The following is a 17,884-nucleotide window of genomic DNA, read 5'->3' on the forward strand; positions in this document are numbered from 1 at the left end:
CTCAATTTGTTCTCATTACTAGCTGAAGTTAATGAGAAGGCATTAAAGAATGATTTGCAATGGAATTTGATTTCTCTTAAAGTAGCCACACACTCAGTCACACAATTTTTTTCTCTTTTAAGACAAGTAATTTGTAGTTCACAATCTGGTTTGTTAGCTTCACACAAAAATTATTCCGTCCCACTCCATGCACACACACACAAAAGAATAATTCAAAAGGGGTGCTATTTACACGAATGAAGCACAAAAACATCGTTAGACCTCACAGCAGTGAAAACTAAAATTTCCTGTAGTTGCTGGCACAATCCTTATGAAAAAGCTATTCTGATTTTAATGTTCATATTACATTTTCAGTATAATTCCTCCCATTGATTTCACATGTAATATCGAGCTCTAAATAAATGGCATAAAGATATACTGGCTGAGCTGCACAAGCAGCATTTCCCCTATTCTAAATGTCTATTGAAGACCAGCCTAAAGAAGATCTCTGTGTAAGCCTGAAAGCTTGTCTCTTTTGCCAACAAGCATTGGTCCACTAAAAGATATCACCTTACCTCTCTAATATTCTGGGAAGAATATGGCTATCACAACACTGCAGACATATAAATATATATGAATGATTTGATAACGGTGCAGCTACTAACTGAGTGTAAATATTAATTGAGAATATTGGGATGACTTCTAAAAGAAGATACATAACTTCCTTTAATCCTCACAACAAAGGCAGAAATATCAAATAAATGACATCTCAGAGCTCTGTAGACCAATTTTAGAAATACTTTCACAAAGATTTTCTTATGGGGCAATTCACTGCCCTGGTTTAATATTAGCCTCTAGTACTTATAGAAGAACTGGAACGTATTTGGTCTTAACCTGAAACCAATATTACAAACTTCTTATAGAAATACTTCAGCTCTGAACAAAGCTGCTGTCACTTTCTTACTTGGTGGATAAGGTACTGCTGTTCTTCCATCCTTCCCCAGAGGGCGTTCCTCAGCTCCTGCTGGAGGCATTTTTGATGACCGCAGAGCTGGTGATACAGCCTAAACACAGGTATTTACATGATATATTACAATCAGAATAAAAAACATTAAAATTATTGAGTTATTTTAAACATTCAGAAAATCACCTAGTCTTAATAAAGCTTTTAGTTAAGGGCTTTTCATTGTGTTTTTTTAAACTAATTATTTTTTTCTGCAATTTGACTTTATTTAACCCTTTCTTTCAACTTTAGTAGATAGATTCTAGGTGCCTTTAATATATACTGTATATACTCGATCATAAGCCAGTTCGTTGATGACCCATTCATAAGCCGACCCTATAATTCAGGGTTCAGCAAACTTTGGCTCCCGGGCCTTCAGGATAAGCCACTGGCAGGACAAGATGGTTTGTTTACCTCGAGCATCTGCAGGCACGGAGGTAAACCTAAGTAAACAAAGTGTCCTGGCGTGCAGCTGCTTTCCCTGACGGGCCAGGACAGCAACTGGTGGGGAAATTTTTTGCGGGGGAGAAGCTGGGGGTCAGGGGAGTAACCCCTGTGACCACCCCCCACATGATCCCACCCCTAGCCCGGGACCCCCACAGTCTCCCCATCCCATCCCTTCCCACCTTATCTGGGGAGGGCCGGGGAGGATGTCTCTGGCCTGGCCAGAGCTGCTCCGGCAGGCTGGGCAGCGCGGCTGCAGCCTGCTCCGGCAGGCCAGACCAGGCGGCGCGGCCGCAGCCTGCTCTAGTGGGCAGGGCTGAGCGGCAGGGGCGCAGCATGCTCTGGTGGGCAGGGCCGAGCGGCACGGCTGCAGCCTGCCAGCCGTGGAGCTACAGCTGCTTCAGAGGCTGGGGGGAGAGCAGTATGCCAGAAGCGGAGAGACTCTGGCCCCACCTCTTCCCTTCTGGCTCTGCTGCCTCTCCTTGCTCCCTCTATTGGGGGGAGGGGCTGTGTCCCACCTCTCCCTCTCTATACCCGTTCATAAGCCGACCCCCTTCTATGATGCTTCCCTTTTTTACTAAAAAAATTTGGCTTATGAACAAGTATATACGGTACTAAAAATACCAGGACTTTGGAGCGGAGCACGGTGCAGCTCCGGAGCAGTGGAGCTGTAGGTTTTTGCCTGGAGCTGGAGTGGAGCCGGAGCACAGCTCCAAAGCCCTGAAAAATACAATCATACACTCAACTTGAAATTAACAACGCTTTTCTATTTGTGTCCATATTTGGATTACTATAAGGGAAAATAAAAGCACTGGGAATGAAGTCCTCTATTTATCTTGTGCTGTCTCTGTTGCAGCAGAGCACAGAACACTATGCATTCGACAGTGGCACATATAGGACACTGCTCAACAAATAGCAATATTAAGGCAGGCAAAATGTTACATCAACATCACCCAACAGTGTAACTTTAGGGAAGATGGCATAAATATTGGTTTACGTTTGGCAGCACAGCCTTCTATAATTGATTTGCTTAGGAGCTACTGTAGCTGAAGTGTAGTGGGTGTGAGCCCAGTAATTCTGTAACACAAATGTAAAATAAATGCAACTCAGCACTCATTAAAGTTAACTTCACTTAGCAACCACTGGCAGAAACGTGGCAGGCAGCAACCAAAATAAACGTAAAGGACCCATTCTCTAGCTTTTCATATACAACTAGGCCTGAAACAAAGCTTCAAATATTCGAGGAAGCTGATGCTTTAACTTCAAAAGTTTGCATGGCTTTTGAAGACTGCTGCTATTTTATCTCTGCACAGCACACACTTGCATCTCTGTAAGCAATGCTTCTGAAAATCCCAACGTGACATGGCAGAAAAGGCATGCCAACAACCAGGAAAGAGAGCAATCATTTTTACCTGCATTCTCAACTATGTCCTTTATGGGTGAAGTAAAGGAGTGAAATGAGAAAAGGAGGTGGCAAATAATCTGTGCTATTTGAAAAGACCTTCAGAAAGGGGGCATGGGCTTTTTAAACTACCTCATCTATCTCCAGTCACTTCAGGATCAGCTTCTGTGTCATTATAACTGAATCTGATTAAGCTTTAAAGCAGCAATTGGTGTTTATTCTAAGCTTTGCCTTTTTTTGGAACCTTGACTTTCATAGAATCATAGAATATCAGAGTTGGAAGGGACCTCAGGAGGTCATCTAGTCCAAACCCCTGCTCAAAGCAGGACCAATCCCCAATTTTTGCCCCAAATCCCCCCTCAAGGATTGAACTCACAACCCTGGGTTTAGCAGGCCAATGTTCAAACCACCGAGCTATTCCCTCCCCCGAGTAATTGGTAGAGTGCTGCACTTTCTTTTATCTTTTATAGCAATATAATGTACATGGTGAACTTATTCTTCTTATAACCACTTCACTTTTGCATAAAGAATGGAAAAAGTCTTGTTTCGGGGAACTGCTGAAATATATTGTGATTTATTGTATTTTCTCTTTTGGGTAGCTTCTCAAACATGACAGAGGACTAGATTCTCAGTTGATATTTACAAAGGAAACCAAGATCTCCCTTAAAACTCACGAACACAAACCTTTAATACAAAGCTAAAGAGTCTCCTAAACTAGATATACTCAGTCCAACTACTTGCATAATTACAGGTTTCAGAGTAGCAGCTGTGTTAGTCTGTATCCGCAAATCCCCCTCCCCCCCCGAATGCATCCGATGAAGTGAGTTGTAGCTCACAAAAGCTTACGCTCAAATAAATTTGTTAGTCTCTAAGGTGCCACAAGTCCTCCTTTTCTTTTTTCAGTCCAACTAGAGTATGTTGCTTGAGAAGATTTTTGGTAATCTGTCTCTGTAATGACTGTAACTGACAGATTACAAAAAAAAATGTTCTCAAGCAAAATACCGAATTTGTGTTGCAGCAGAATTTCAGTGTGCTTTAGAGACAGTACATGATGCCATTGTGGACAGCCACAAATCATGACAAATACTGTTGAGGAATGCAAAATGACTCAACTTCCTGGAGGTCTTTGTGACTTGAACATCATTGATAAGAATGCTGTGGCTTAGCTTGACCAGATTGCATACACCAAATAATAATAATACTGTGACTGACAGTGGCCTTTCCCCCCAACAGCACATGGACATCATCTGTGATTCTGCCACTTTGACAAAATTTGCTGTACTGCTATCTGTGTGATCCTCCCATATAGCCCAGAATTTCACGCACTGACTTTTCCCCTCCCCAGTGGAGATCCTTAAACAGCTTCTCCAGTTGCTCTCAACTCTACCTGGTCATAAATGTAGATTTGTCTACCTGACACCTCTCTCATTCCCATGCAATGATTGCTCCCTCCCCAGCTTCCAAAAGCATCATTCCTTGGTTGCTGGAGTCCTGTCTAGAAGCTACTCAGTGTAACTCTGCACAGACTTACGCCAAGCTCATCTTCATCAGAATTATCAAAGATATTATCTAAATCATGAAGTGATGGAGCCAGATCTGTCACCTGTGTGAGGCTGCTAGAGCCAACTCGGCCTGCAGCACAATCCTGCCGGGTATCTGTGGAAAACAATGGAAATAAAGGCTTAAGAAATAGGAGAGAGCACATGAAAGACATAAAACCACGGTCTTTATTATCACTCATCATTTCAAAAACAGGCAAGAATCACTACAAACCGTTCTCATGTTTTGAAATGTACCTCAGAAATAACCTAGTGTTTCAACTACAATTTCAGGTCAAATGCTGAAGCTCAACCATAAAATAATAAAATTAGATGCTAATCAACTTTACTAAATTCCAAAATGTTTGGTGTTACTGTAAAATGAACAGAAAAAACCCCAAACTAAATATGAAATTGTATTAACTCTTTAGCTGGTTTTTATTCTTTTGTTTGTTTCATAATAGATAGCCAGGTATATCTTTCATGTTACATGAAAACTTTCAGAATATAATTCTGATCTGAGATTTAATCTGTTAGGTAAAAAGAAGCTTTTCTTTTCAACAGAGTGATCATACAAGCTTGTACTCACCAGCTTTAGGAGCAGAACTGAAAATAGACATGGCATCTTTCCCATCAGGCACCGGTGTAGAATGACCTGTTGTGGGGATCTCCTTGGTACCTATTCCATCTTCTGACTACACATAAAGAATTCAGTCACAGAGAAAATTTTATCATTTAAATGTAAAAAGAGTGGGGAAACACAGGCGAAAGTAAAAATTAGAAAGAATGGATGAAATGTGAGACTTTCCAGTCCACTGCTGCTTTCTATTTTTATCAATAGCCAAGCAGCAGCAAACTCCAGCAAAATGTTTTAAAGCAAGCTCAATACTGCCCTGATTCATACCTAACACAAGCTAGTTAAACTGCTCAGCTGCTAATTACCGTTTAATTTACTTTCATACATAAATTCAGACCCCTACCACTTACAATGAACTTCAAAAAACGTCAACATGATATTATTAAATTTTACTTTTTGCAAAACTTGTTTTGTTCAGTTTGGCAGAGAGAAGTTCTCTGAAATTTAAAGCTGTGCTCCCAAAGGACCTTATCAGATTTATAAAAGTTTCTCACAGACATCCTGTACAAACAAACACTTTCGAGGTCTTTTGTCCATATCTGAGCTTGTTAACTAACAAGATATATCTCCTTCTCTGGAAACTTTCGTACAATTCCTGACTTTGATTACAAGGTAAAAGGAGCTTGTTGGTCTCATCTTAGTGCCAATGGCCAACTGGCCAAATCACAAACCCACTGCATAATTTGGCATGGGTGGTCCACGAATTGGAACAACAGGCATGCTATAAGCCATGACTGAAGGGCATGAGAGGTAAAAGAGAAAGCTTGCCCCATAACTGTCTTTTATATTCCCAACCTTACTTAGTGCTATCAGGACTTCACCTTGACGAGCTCAAAAAATCTTTAAAGGGAGAAAAAGAGAACACGGACATTCATAATTTATCTTACATATCAAGAACAACATGAAATGATATTCCATCATTTACAAAGGCTCCCATCTACATACATCAGTTTATCTGAGTAGCCAAAATAGATAAGCAGACTGCTTAATTTGCTGAGAACATATGCCTCCCAATGAACTGCAGTGGAGGAATTACCTAGAGAGAAAAATAACTGAAGTGAACTGCCAGACAATGAGATAGCACTACAGGGAGTGAGATAGCACTGGGAAGGAGAAATATCCTAAAGGTCTAAAAGCAGATGGCCTAGAATGGTGATCAAATGGATCTCTCTTATGTGGAAGGAAGGGTGCGAGGAGATGTCAAAACCAACAAAGCATTGATGTTACTAAGCCATGCAGTAGAAGACTGAATGAGTCATACTCAAGGCAAGAAAGATGAATTCAGGATAGAGAGATGTGCTCTGCTGTGAGCTGAATATGTTGATTGTTGCAGATGAGAACCTAAAAAAACTGCAGCCAATTCCTTCTTCTCTATACATTGGAACCTCAGAAATATAACATAATGAAAGATTTTATTCCTTAGTTTGACTCTGGGTTCTGGTGATGGCCAAAACGAAGGTATGTAAGTATGAAACATATCTTTGTAGTTTAAATGGGATCTAAGGGATTAAGCCAGCAACTACTAACTCGGACATGTCACACTGACACAATATTTTTCTCTGTGAATAGGCAGGTAGGAACTGAATTTGTGCTCAAAGATATATCCTGTTAGTGCACTCTTTGGGGAAGACATTGTGTCTTACATTTGTACAGCACGGAGGGTGCTATTAGAATATAATAAATGCAATAACAACATCATGTCCCTGATCTGATATGGTACCTTATTCTTTTTCAGAGGATCTTTCTCAGTCCCCAGTTTGCATTTTTTATTGCCAGTGAAACTGTATTTTATGTCACCATCTTCAAAAGTATAAGGATCACTAACATCTCCCAGGCCTTCTCCAGGCTGCTGTATTAGAGGCAAGGCATCAAGATAGTTCAGTGTCTGCACTGGTTTGTTGTCTTCCAAAATTTTAAACCGCTTGTTGGGTTGTGCTAAGAGTCTGTGGGAGGGGAAAAAAAGCCATTATAAAAACAAATATTCCAACAAGGCAAAAATAACAACATTGCAGATTCATAGATTTTTCTCAAACGAGTCCAGTCAGTACTACTCCTCTCTCTGTCGGGCTGAAATTCATTTTTTTTTGTCCATTGGAGCATGCATTTCCTTCTGCTAATGTTAAACAGCTGCTCACTGTATTGTCAACTTCCATGTTGGACCAATGAAAGAGAATGAATCTTGTAGGTAGAAAATAGATAAACCAAAATTCCCTGAAGCACCTGTAACATTTCAGTCTGTCATATCATTTGTAGTAATGACTACTAGAGTTAAGTTTGAAGTAACATTAAAACTCCCCGATAATTATATTTTATATAAACTTAACACTTGAATTATCCTTCTGGGCTACCACTTACCACTTACTCAAAGCCAAAATGTGTTGTTTTGTTTTATTTTAAGTTTGTGCAAATTCCATTTAGACTTAGGCTACATAAGTGGGGGAAAAGATACTTTTCCCATTTAAAAAAAAAGTCAACTTTTGTTGAAGACAAAACTACATATACATCACATATTCTTCACTGAGAATGTAATTTGTTAAATTTACCTTTTTTAAAGTAATAAATCTAAGCGATTACATATTTTCTCTTATGCATATATGGGAAAAAAATCTGTTAGTGTTTTAGGTCTTGTTGCTATACACATTAAAATCAATGGTAACGCTCCCATTGACTTCAGTGATGCAAGATCAAGTACTTAGTGACAACTGATTTCATTACTAAAGTGTTACACAGTGACTAGATTTTATGAATACAGTATATGGAGTAGTGAGGTTTTATAACTTACAGAGCTAGACAAGCCACAATTTCCCCAGTGCCACAAACAGGGGTTTTCTTTCTTTTTCTTGTTAAAGCCCAACAAGCATGCAACTTTATGGTTGCAATCTTGAACAGCTACAATAAAACCCTCCACTAAATACAAGAAGTCTTTAAACCACGATTTGAGGACTTCAATAGCTCAGATATAGGTGAGAGGTTTTTCACAGGAGAGGGTGGGTGAGATTCTGTGGCCTGCGTTGTGCAGGAGGTCAGACTAGATGATCATAATGGTCCCTTCTGACCTTAGTATCTATGAATCTATGAAAGAGGTAAGAGGTAATCTTAATTCTGCCACAGTTGCATTAATGTAGGTTTTAAAATCTATTATGTCTCTTACATTGCCCAACATAAAAAACACAAATGACAAAGACAAAGCATACCAAATTTCCACATTTCTATCTATATTTTTAATGGTAGTGCCAACTGAAGGAGTCACTGATGCTACATATTGATTTCTTATATTTATTGTGCAGGTTTAATGAACAATAAGTGAGGAATTGTCATTTAAAATGTCTGTTTATAGGTATTTTCCTACCATATAAAATTTTTGCCACATCTTTAGTCTCTCGACTAAATTTCTGCTATTGTTTACACCAATGCAATCCCAAAAGCTTTCATACCTAATGGAACTGCATTGCTGTAATTGAGTGTAGAATTTGGCTTTCTGATTGTAATTTGATAAAGACAATGGTCACTCAATATTGTATTTACCTTTTCAGTGCAGTGCTGTCTGAATTTACCTCCATCTTGGCATCATATCTGTCATACCGGAGCTCTGGCGGCTTGAACTCTGGATCATCACTTGCTGGGAGAACATAGCTCTGCCACTTATCTGATGACTCATTGTTTTGAATGATCCCACAATATAAAGCTGTCTCACTGACCTCTGCCATCAACGGCAGCCTCTGTCCAACAAGAACTGTCCTATCATCTAGACTGGGCAATGGTTGGAGTTCTAACCCATTACCATAAAGTGCTGGGTTCACAGCAACTGATGGTGGGTCCAAATGTTCTGCTTCCTGACCTCTTGGCTGGGGGCTAAGTGTGGGAGGCAGAGGGGACGTGGGGGAATGGGGTGAATCCATGGGATTCAGATTAATTTGTTTGCTTGGGTTTCTGGAGGGTATGGATAGCTGCTTCTCATATTTCCTGGAGTTAGAGACTTCCAAAGAGGGCTCCATCCCTACCAACCCCAGCTTCTGCCCTGATGTGTCCTGTTCCATGCATAGCTCTTCAGTGACAGAGGGCCGATGGTGAAATGGCATCATAGGCCTTTTTTGCAGTTTCTCTCCTTTTTCCTGTCTTTCTGTTGTTTTGTGCTTAGAAGAGGCAGGTGGTGGCAAGGAAGAAGAGGATGATGATCCGACACTGAACCCTGGCTGTGATATCGTTGTGGGACGGCTGGGGCCAATAGCACAGCGCTGTTTGAAAAGCTTGTGCCTGTAACAGGAGTTAGAAACAAGTCACCATGTGAACTGTGAGGATACATGATCTGATGGTTAGAACAAAAGCACAGAGCCAAGAAATCTTAATTCTATTGCTGCCTCTGTTGCAAACTGTAAAGTGATCTTGGAAGGGTTACTTAGCCTCTCTCTGCTTCAGTGCCCCTGTCTGCAAAATGGGGATAATGACATCTATCTCACACATGCAGTATTCTAGGAGAAAGAATTAACATTTGTTTAACATTCTCAGGTGGAAGAGAATATAGAAATACCAAGTATTATTGTCTTCACCACTGAAGAGCTGCTTTTCTTCACAACAATACTGAAGCAATACTACTCTTCCTGTACATTCTTGAGCATGTGTTGGGAAGGATACCATATTGTGTGTTTTAGCTGTGCTCACAGATGCAATGCACAGCAGGCTGCTTTCATGCCATTTTTCCTCCAGACTGGGAGAGGGAGGAGGCACTCATGCCAAATAAGAGGTGTTTGTGCCATACTCATCAATTGCTGAATATTTTACACAGTCCAAAACCTACCCCTGCAACTATGAAATTTTGTATTGATAGTGGCTTTAAATTCTAAGACATCTTGTGCTACAGCAATCCAATATCTTTTAAAATTGGAAGCACAGGAAAGAAATTCAATATCCTAGATGTTGCAGCCATTAAATGGTGTTTTCATTGTCTCTGAGACAGTCTGTGAAGACCTTGTGATAGCTTCCTCTGCATTGCATGATAATCTTTCTGATAATATAGTTACATAGTTGGTAGGTAGTACAGTGGGTTAATGCACTGTACACTTTGGTTAAAGGAGATTCAAACCAAATTTAAAATAAAGGCTGGAGGGGCTGATGATTTCTGGCTGGCACTAGTACATATTTCATTACAAAATTATTATAAACATTTGGTACAATTGACTATCTCACCTTAGAAGATGTCCAGGGCTGGGGCATTACGAACATTGAAAATTAGGAGGGAAATGCACTGAATTAGTTGTGCATGCAAAATTGCAGAGTACTTGCCCACACTGCATGTGGATCTAGTTTGTACTATGAGTTGACAGCTTTCATGGGAACTAAAGTTCAGGAAATTCATCCAAAAATGTAAATATCTCTGTAGATATTATATTTCATAAAAGATTAAAAGACAACGAAAGACTACAAACAAACTGCAAAAAAAAAAATCCTGATTGAGATAAGAGGGCACAATTATTCTCCATTACTGGAAAAATGCTAGAAGGCAATGAAGTACAAATCATATTCCACAGAGATTACACAACTGTCATTTACAGACCAGCAAACTTGGAGTACCAACATTTCAAAATGTTTGTTATCATAGAGACAAAACAAACCAACTATAACTAACTCAAACAGGCAACCTTACTGACAGGTCAACTTTACTCATATCTACACTTACAAAAGGGATGTTCTTACATTTTTGCTCCTTACAATGGAGTCTTTATACGTAGGTCTTTCCTTTTTGTTTCTAAAGGTTTACCAGCATGATCCTCTACCATTCCCAAGATTACAGACTGTGAAGCTAACTTTTAATAAGTAATAAACCTATCCTGGTTATGTGCCTATGTTCCTACTGAAACACAGAACTCCTCACACTCAATGTGCTACTACCATGTAACAGCCAGATTATTCTATTTGTACTCTCCACACTTTCTCTCCAAACTATATAAACTTGTGCAAAAATTTCCTGCCACAAAGCTTCCAGGTGCTCTGAATTCCTGAGCTAATCACTTCATTGATTTCATAAGCAGCACTAGTAAATTTAAACAGATTATTTTGCTTATGATAACTCTATCGCTCAAAAACGTGGTGGACTATGGCATTCCACCTCAAAAGCTAAGAAACAGCATTGCATAGCACACTTTCCATGACGATGGCAACAACTCCACTAAATGTTAAAAGCAGAAACTTGGAAGAAAGAAAATCTGAAGATAAGTTAGGTGTCTAAATTCATATATGCTCTTTCCTCTCTCCTCCACATTTTTCGATGCTGCAAAATGGAGCAGTCAGTGATGTTCTATCTGAAAGTTACAGGATTGCCAGTGTTAGATCTTGCTCTCTTTAATTTAACACAGAATAGTTTTAAAAGACTGTGGGCATATGTAGGAGCCATCTCATATGTATTTTTGAATGAAGACTTTATGCAGACCGTATGGAACTTTGCAAAAGTCCCTGTGTGTAAGTCCCTGTGTGTCCTCACCCATTCTATTGGAAGCACTGCTCTAGCCATGTTCTGAGATGCATGGAATTTTTTAAACTTTAGACCTGTTGATTTTCACTTGATTCAAACTAAATCACTTCCAAACAAAATCCTGAAATATATTTTGCTTGATGCGCTTTTTTCCATCACATTTTACTTTAATTAAACTATACTATTTATGTCAAGTTTTAAAACAGATTTGCTAAGTATGGTTTTGTAATCACTTCTATTATATCATCTATTTTTAAATTCTGAAAAACAGCTAGACAGTAGAAGAAAAGACACTAAATACTGTACATCTGAGTAATCAATTAATAATTTCTTAGATTTTTAATATTTAAATATAATAGTTTGCACAGGAAAAAAGCTCCAGAAGATAAGACAAACCCTGATTTTAAAAACATCAACTGAATTTATTAAATAGATACAGCTGAGTTAGAATAAAACACACAGGTACCGTACAGTGGTGACAAGAGTAAATTACATTCCTGTCACTTCCCTACAAATCATTAGAAGATAGCAGGCCAGATCCTCAGCTGGTGTAAACTGATGCAACGAGAGTGATTTCCACCAGCTGACGACCTTGCCTTTTATTTTCTATAAAGCATGCCTGCTTGTTGTGTAGTGACTCTGCATATAATTTTATATTGTGCATGAACTTTGCAGGCCTCATTCAACCTGACACAGTAATTCTTCTCTTTTCTACTTACCTGGAACAAGAACAACTGACTCTTTGGACCGGATCCACAAAATTCCAAGAAACAGTGTTGCTTGGGACTTCTTCCTCCAGATTTGAAGTAGTAATCTGACTCCTCCTAATGGGAATAAAAATAAATATTATGGAAATTATCACCTCATACATAATGTCATTTTATTAATAAACTGTAGATCTTGTTGACATTTGTGTATTCCTCAAACAAATGTGTAGAAAGAATAGTAAATATGGCAGGCGACCAGCTTGGCTTAACAGTGAAATCCTTGCTGATCTTAAACACAAAAAAGAAGCTTACAAGAAGTGGAAGATTGGACAAATGACTAGGGATGAGTATAAAAATATTGCTCGGGCATGCAGGAGTGAAATCAGGAAGGCCAAATCACACCTGGAATTGCAGCAAGCAAGAGATGTTAAGAGTAACAAGAAGGTTTTCTTTAGATATGTTAGCAACAAGAAGAAAGTCAAGGAAAGTGTGGGCCCCTTACTCAATGAGGGAGGCAACCTAGTGACAGAGGATGTGGAAAAAGCTAATGTACTCAATGCTTTTTTTGCCTCTGTCTTCACGAACAAGGTCAGCTTCCAGACTGCTGCACTGGGCAGCACAGCATCGGGAGGAGGTGACCAGCCCTCTGTGAAGAAAGAAGTGGTTCGGGACTATTTAGAAAAGCTGGACGAGCACAAGTCCATGGGGCCAGATGTACTGCATCCGAGAGTGCTAAAGGAGTTGGCGGATGTGATTGCAGAGCCATTGGCCATTATCTTTGAAAAATCATGGTGATCGGGGGAGGTCCCGGACGACTGGAAAAAGGCTAATGTAGTGCCCATTTTTAAAAAGGGGAAGAAGGAGGATCCTGGGAACTACTGGCCAGTTAGCCTCACCTCAGTCCCTGGAAAAATCATGGAGCAGGTCCTCAAGGAATCAATTTTGAAGCACTTAGAGGAGAGGAAAGTGATCAGGAAAAGTTAGCATGGATTCACCAAGGGCAAGTCATGCCTCACTAATCTAATTACCTTCTATGATGAGATAACTGGCTCTGTGGATGAGGGGAAAGCAGTGGACGGGTTGTTCCTTGACCTTAGCAAAGCTTTTGACATGGTCTCCCACAGTATTCTTGCCAATAAGTTGAAGTAGTATGGGCTGGATGAATGGACTATAAGGTGGATAGAAAGCAGGCCAGATTGTTGGGCTCAACGGGTAGTGATCAATGGCTCCATGTCTAGTTGGCAGCCGGTATCAAGTGCAGTGCCCCAAGGGTCGGTCCTCGGGCCGGTTTTGTTCAATATCTTCATTAATGATCTGGAAAATGGTGTGGACTGCACCCTCAGCAAGTTTGCAGATGACACTAACCTGGGAGGAGAGGTAGATACGCTGGAGGGTAGGGATAGGATACAGAGGGCCCTAGACAAATGAGAGGACCGGGCCAAAAGAAATCTGATGAGGTTCAACAAGGACAAGTACAGAGTCCTGCACTTAGGACGGAAGAATCCCATGCACCGCTACAGACTAGGGACCGAATGGCTCGGCAGCAGTTCTGCAGAAAAGGACCTAGGGGTTATAGTGGATGAGAAGCTGGATATGAGTTAACAGTGTGCCCTTGTTGCCAAGAAGGCCAATGGCATTTTGGGATGTATAAGTAGGGGCATTGCCAGCAGATCGAGGGACGTGATCGTTCCCCTCTATTCGACATTGGTGAGGCCTCATCTGGAGTACTGTGTCCAGTTTGGGGCCCCACACTACAAGAAGGAAGTGGAAAAATTGGAAAATGTCCAGAGGAGGGCAACAAAAATGATTAGGGGACTGGAACACATGACTTATGAGGAGAGGCTGAGGGAACTGGGATTGTTTAGTCTGCGGAAGAGAAGAATGAGGGGGCATTTGATAGCTGCTTTCAACTACCTGAAAGGGGGTTCCAAAAAGGATGGATCTAGACTGTTCTCAGTGGTAGCTGATGATAGAACAAGGAGTAATGGTCTCAGGTTGCAGTGGGGGAGGTTTAGGTTGGATATTAGGAAAAACTTTTTCACTCGGAGGGTGGTGAAATACTGGAATGCGTTACCTAGGGAGGTGGTGGAATCTCCTTCCTTAGAAGTCTTTAAGGTCAGGCTTGACAAAGCCCTGGCTGGGATGATTTAGTTGGGGATTGGTCCTGCTTTGAGCAGAGGGTTGGACTAGATGACCTCCTGAGGTCGCTTCCAACCCTGATATTCTATGAAATCTATGCCACGCCCTATGCCTTCACCTATGCCTCAGAATTTTGCATATAACAGTCTTTACCTCAGCCAAATATGAAAATTTATGCTTGATCCACAAAGGGGTATCACATAGCCTATATCTGGAGTTTGAGCAAAAAAAATCAGAGGGCAGGCAATACATGTAACAATTAAAATTGCATTCAGAAACGTTGTTCAATGGGCCAATGAGGAAATTACATGGAAATAACAGAGGTAAAACTTGTTGGAACATCTGTACATCATCCCATTGTGAGATATTTTAAACCTCCAGAAATGAAAAGCTAGTTCACTAATAGCAATGCTCCACCATGCACGTTGCAGTTTGAGTTATATCCTGCCAAATACAAATATATCCTTCCAAATGTTTACATCTATAAATATATATAATGTTAAAAATACAAATTTTAGCAGGCTATTTGTCCTTTGGTCATCTACCCTCCAGACCTAGTAATTTTGTATTTCTAATGTGAAGTAATGTTAGCGCGTGAGTAACCAAGAGCAGAATTTGGCTACATGTGTAAAGCTCAGACAGCCAGAGGTGAAATGAGCTAAACAAGTGAATAGACACCATTATTGTCACTATTACTTGTTCTCAAGCTAAAACAATTGGAAATTGTCTGAAATAACATTACCTTGCATTAGTCACTTTAAATAGCGAGGTATAGGAAATAATGAGGTAGCATCTAAGGCAAAACTAGCAAGTTTTTAAGTGTGACAGCTGTACTATTATTAATAAAGAACATGAGCAGAATTACTCCCTTACTTGGACTGTGACCTGTTGAGAATGCATTCCTTCCAGACTCTGTGGACCATATGATTGTGGAATTTTGGAGGAATCTTCCCTGATTTCTTTGGACTGTGCAGAGTGACTGCCCCCTCCTGTGAAGCTGAATGGCTGACAGAGCTCTGAGTACCTCCACTTTCACCTGCAAAAAAACAACAACATATAAATGAAAAAAATCAAACAGTATTGTAGACAAGAGTAACAGCAGCTATAACATTAGATTGTTTTGAAAGGGCTTTTCAACTTAGAGGTTGATGAGTTTACAAATGCTTGTGTTCACTAATAAAAGCTTCGGGCAGTTTAAGAGTGTCACCAGCTATGAAAAGATCAGTAAACTATAGCTACAAGCAAAATTTGTGTCAGCATAGCAGAGACGGCACTAGGGAGTGGAACTGTGTGATGTAGTTTTTCACTGTTGCTGGCTATTAAGTTTAACTTACAGAATCTTTCGTGGTCTTGTTAAAACAACTCGTCACAAGATACATGGTTTTATAAGAAAAGGCATCTACAGTATTAAAATACACCAGATTGTTTATTTGCACCATGTGTACTAAACGTGCATTGATACAAAGAGAAGAAGCAAGTTTTAACACAAGAGGCAAAGACATGAATGAATTATTAAGTGATAATACTTGCTCACATTTGGGGATGGAATTTTCACTCTCGTTTTCTTTCTGTGCTTGATTTGCAATCACCACCACTGAAGGATTATGATTTTTATTTTGCACTTCATTTCTTTTCACCAGTGGAGTAAAACCTTGTTACTCACAGTATGAGCAAATGTTTCTGTTGTTCATTGAGAGAGCTGTTTGGATAGTCTGAGACCCTAATATAGTCAGCTTTAAAACACAGACAGGAACAGCAGAGGGAGCTGTAAGTTCATTTAGCCTGTTAGATGCATAACACTACCCTCTATGCTCAGGCTAGCGAAGAAGGTAAGGATAGGAAGCTTTTAACAAGGTCAAATCTCTGTACAGAACTGTTTGTCCTTATGTCTGATACAATTTAAGAAGCCTTAGCAATAAAACACTGAAAATAGTCATCACTTCACTATATCAGAAGAAAGAAATCTACCGGTTTCTCTCTATAATTTGGTTTGCAAGCTACAGTGCTACTTTGTGTACAGGTTTTTTAACTCAGTTTCCTGTACGATTCCTGGTAATTGCAGATATCTCTCTAGTAAGTTCAGATATTGTTTTTTGTTTCTCTATTCTTAAAGGAAGCGACTGGAACAGCAGCAATCATTAAAATCAACGCATTCCCTGACTCACTAAAGCAGGGGTGGACAAACTTTTTGGCCCAATGGCCACATCTGGGTATAGAAATTGTATGGCAGGCCATGAATGCTCACAAAATTGGGCTTGCGGTGCAGGAGGGGGTGAGGACTCTGGGGTGGGGCCAGAAATGAGGAGTTCAGGGTGCGGGAGGATGCTCCAGGCTGGGACTGAGGGGTTCAGAGGGCTGGGGCAGGGGTGTGTGGCTCGGGGGTGCAGGCTCCGGGCGGCACTTACCTCAAGCAGCTCCCAGAAGCAGCGGCATGTCCCCCCTCCAGCTCCTATCCGGAGGTGCGACCAGGTGGCTTTGCTGTGTGCTGCCCATCCGCAGGTGCCGCCCCTCCAATGGGAGCTGCAGGGGTGGTGCTTGGGTCAGGGGCAGCATGCGGAGCACAGCCCCCTGATTGCCCTTATGCATAGGAGCCGGAGGGGGGACATGCCGCTGCTTCCGGGAGCCGCGCAAAGCAGCCCCAATCCTGCTCCCCGGCTGGAGCACTGGAGCGGGGCAAGCCCCAGACCCCGGTCCCCAGCAAGAGCTCAAGTGTCGGATCAAAATGCCCGCTTGCTGCAGTTTGCCCACCCCTGCACTAAAGTTCGTGGCTGTAATAATGTATTTTGCTTGTTTTGGAATACATCATAATGTTGTTTTTGAACTTGACAGATCTGTGATGAAAAGTATCTTGACTGAATTAAACTGGATTAACCCTTCAAGGTTAGCAAATTCATTCTGCCGCTGTTGTCAGAATACATTTCCATAAACCACACTCTGGTACTGGTGTACTCTGTCATAATACCAACAAGATCCAAAAATTACACAGTTACAACTATTATGAGGCACTAGTGGCCAGGTTATCAGTACACAAACTCTACACTTGAGCGTATGACTTGATATGCTCCAACATTTTGCAGTGCATTTTTAGAGGCCTGTTGCATATTGTTCACTATATGGTGTGTGCCTAGATAGGATATATATATTAGTGCCTATACGTAAATAATCAAAACTGGTTTGTTTCATTCACTGAAACTGAAATTTATAGTGGAAAATTACTGCCTAAAGGGTTGAAAAATATTATAAAAACCTGACAGATAATGGAGTAAATGCCAAAAGCTACTAGAGGTCACTTTGCAATCCCAAGGGTAACTTCTTCCTATGAACTTAAAATCCCATTCTCTATATCCTTTAGCACTTGTTTTACGGTATGGTTTAAACATTTTTTAATAATGTGATGTTGCTTCCATTTGCTGAAGCATCGCTATCATAGTTTGCAGAGTCATATTTACTCTCAGAGCTCCAACAGTAACCACCGATGACAGCTTGGACTAAATTAAAATTTTCCTTAATTTTTATGGCTTCTGCCCCTCACATTCACTTATCAATTTAATTATTATGCAAAACATGCT

General features: G+C 40.5%; 1 protein-coding gene and 1 long non-coding RNA gene across 4 annotated transcripts in view; one reads left to right on the forward strand and one right to left on the reverse strand.

Moving 5' to 3' along the window:
- Positions 1 to 17,884, reverse strand: part of MED13L (mediator complex subunit 13L) — a 428,751-nt gene that overhangs the window by 67,570 nt on the left and 343,297 nt on the right. For 2 of the 3 annotated variants that reach the window (XM_007071902.4, XM_037878503.2), the window contains exons 8-14: positions 15,189 to 15,351; positions 12,189 to 12,293; positions 8,529 to 9,257; positions 6,724 to 6,946; positions 4,956 to 5,061; positions 4,360 to 4,484; positions 944 to 1,043 (exon numbers count right to left, since the gene is read on the reverse strand). In XM_007071902.4, coding sequence (XP_007071964.2) covers positions 944 to 1,043; positions 4,360 to 4,484; positions 4,956 to 5,061; positions 6,724 to 6,946; positions 8,529 to 9,257; positions 12,189 to 12,293; positions 15,189 to 15,351 — 1,551 coding nt within the window. The remainder of the gene's footprint in view (positions 1 to 943; positions 1,044 to 4,359; positions 4,485 to 4,955; positions 5,062 to 6,723; positions 6,947 to 8,528; positions 9,258 to 12,188; positions 12,294 to 15,188; positions 15,352 to 17,884) is intronic. The other variant, XM_043529751.1, reaches the window with a different exon arrangement.
- On the forward strand, positions 646 to 10,116 carry LOC119563761. Its single transcript, XR_005222348.2, has 2 exons — positions 646 to 1,053; positions 8,537 to 10,116. It is a non-coding gene; the product is annotated as an uncharacterized LOC119563761 (long non-coding RNA).

This window comes from Chelonia mydas, chromosome 15 (assembly GCF_015237465.2).
Source record: "Chelonia mydas isolate rCheMyd1 chromosome 15, rCheMyd1.pri.v2, whole genome shotgun sequence".
In the NCBI taxonomy this organism is placed as follows: domain Eukaryota; kingdom Metazoa; phylum Chordata; order Testudines; family Cheloniidae; genus Chelonia; species Chelonia mydas.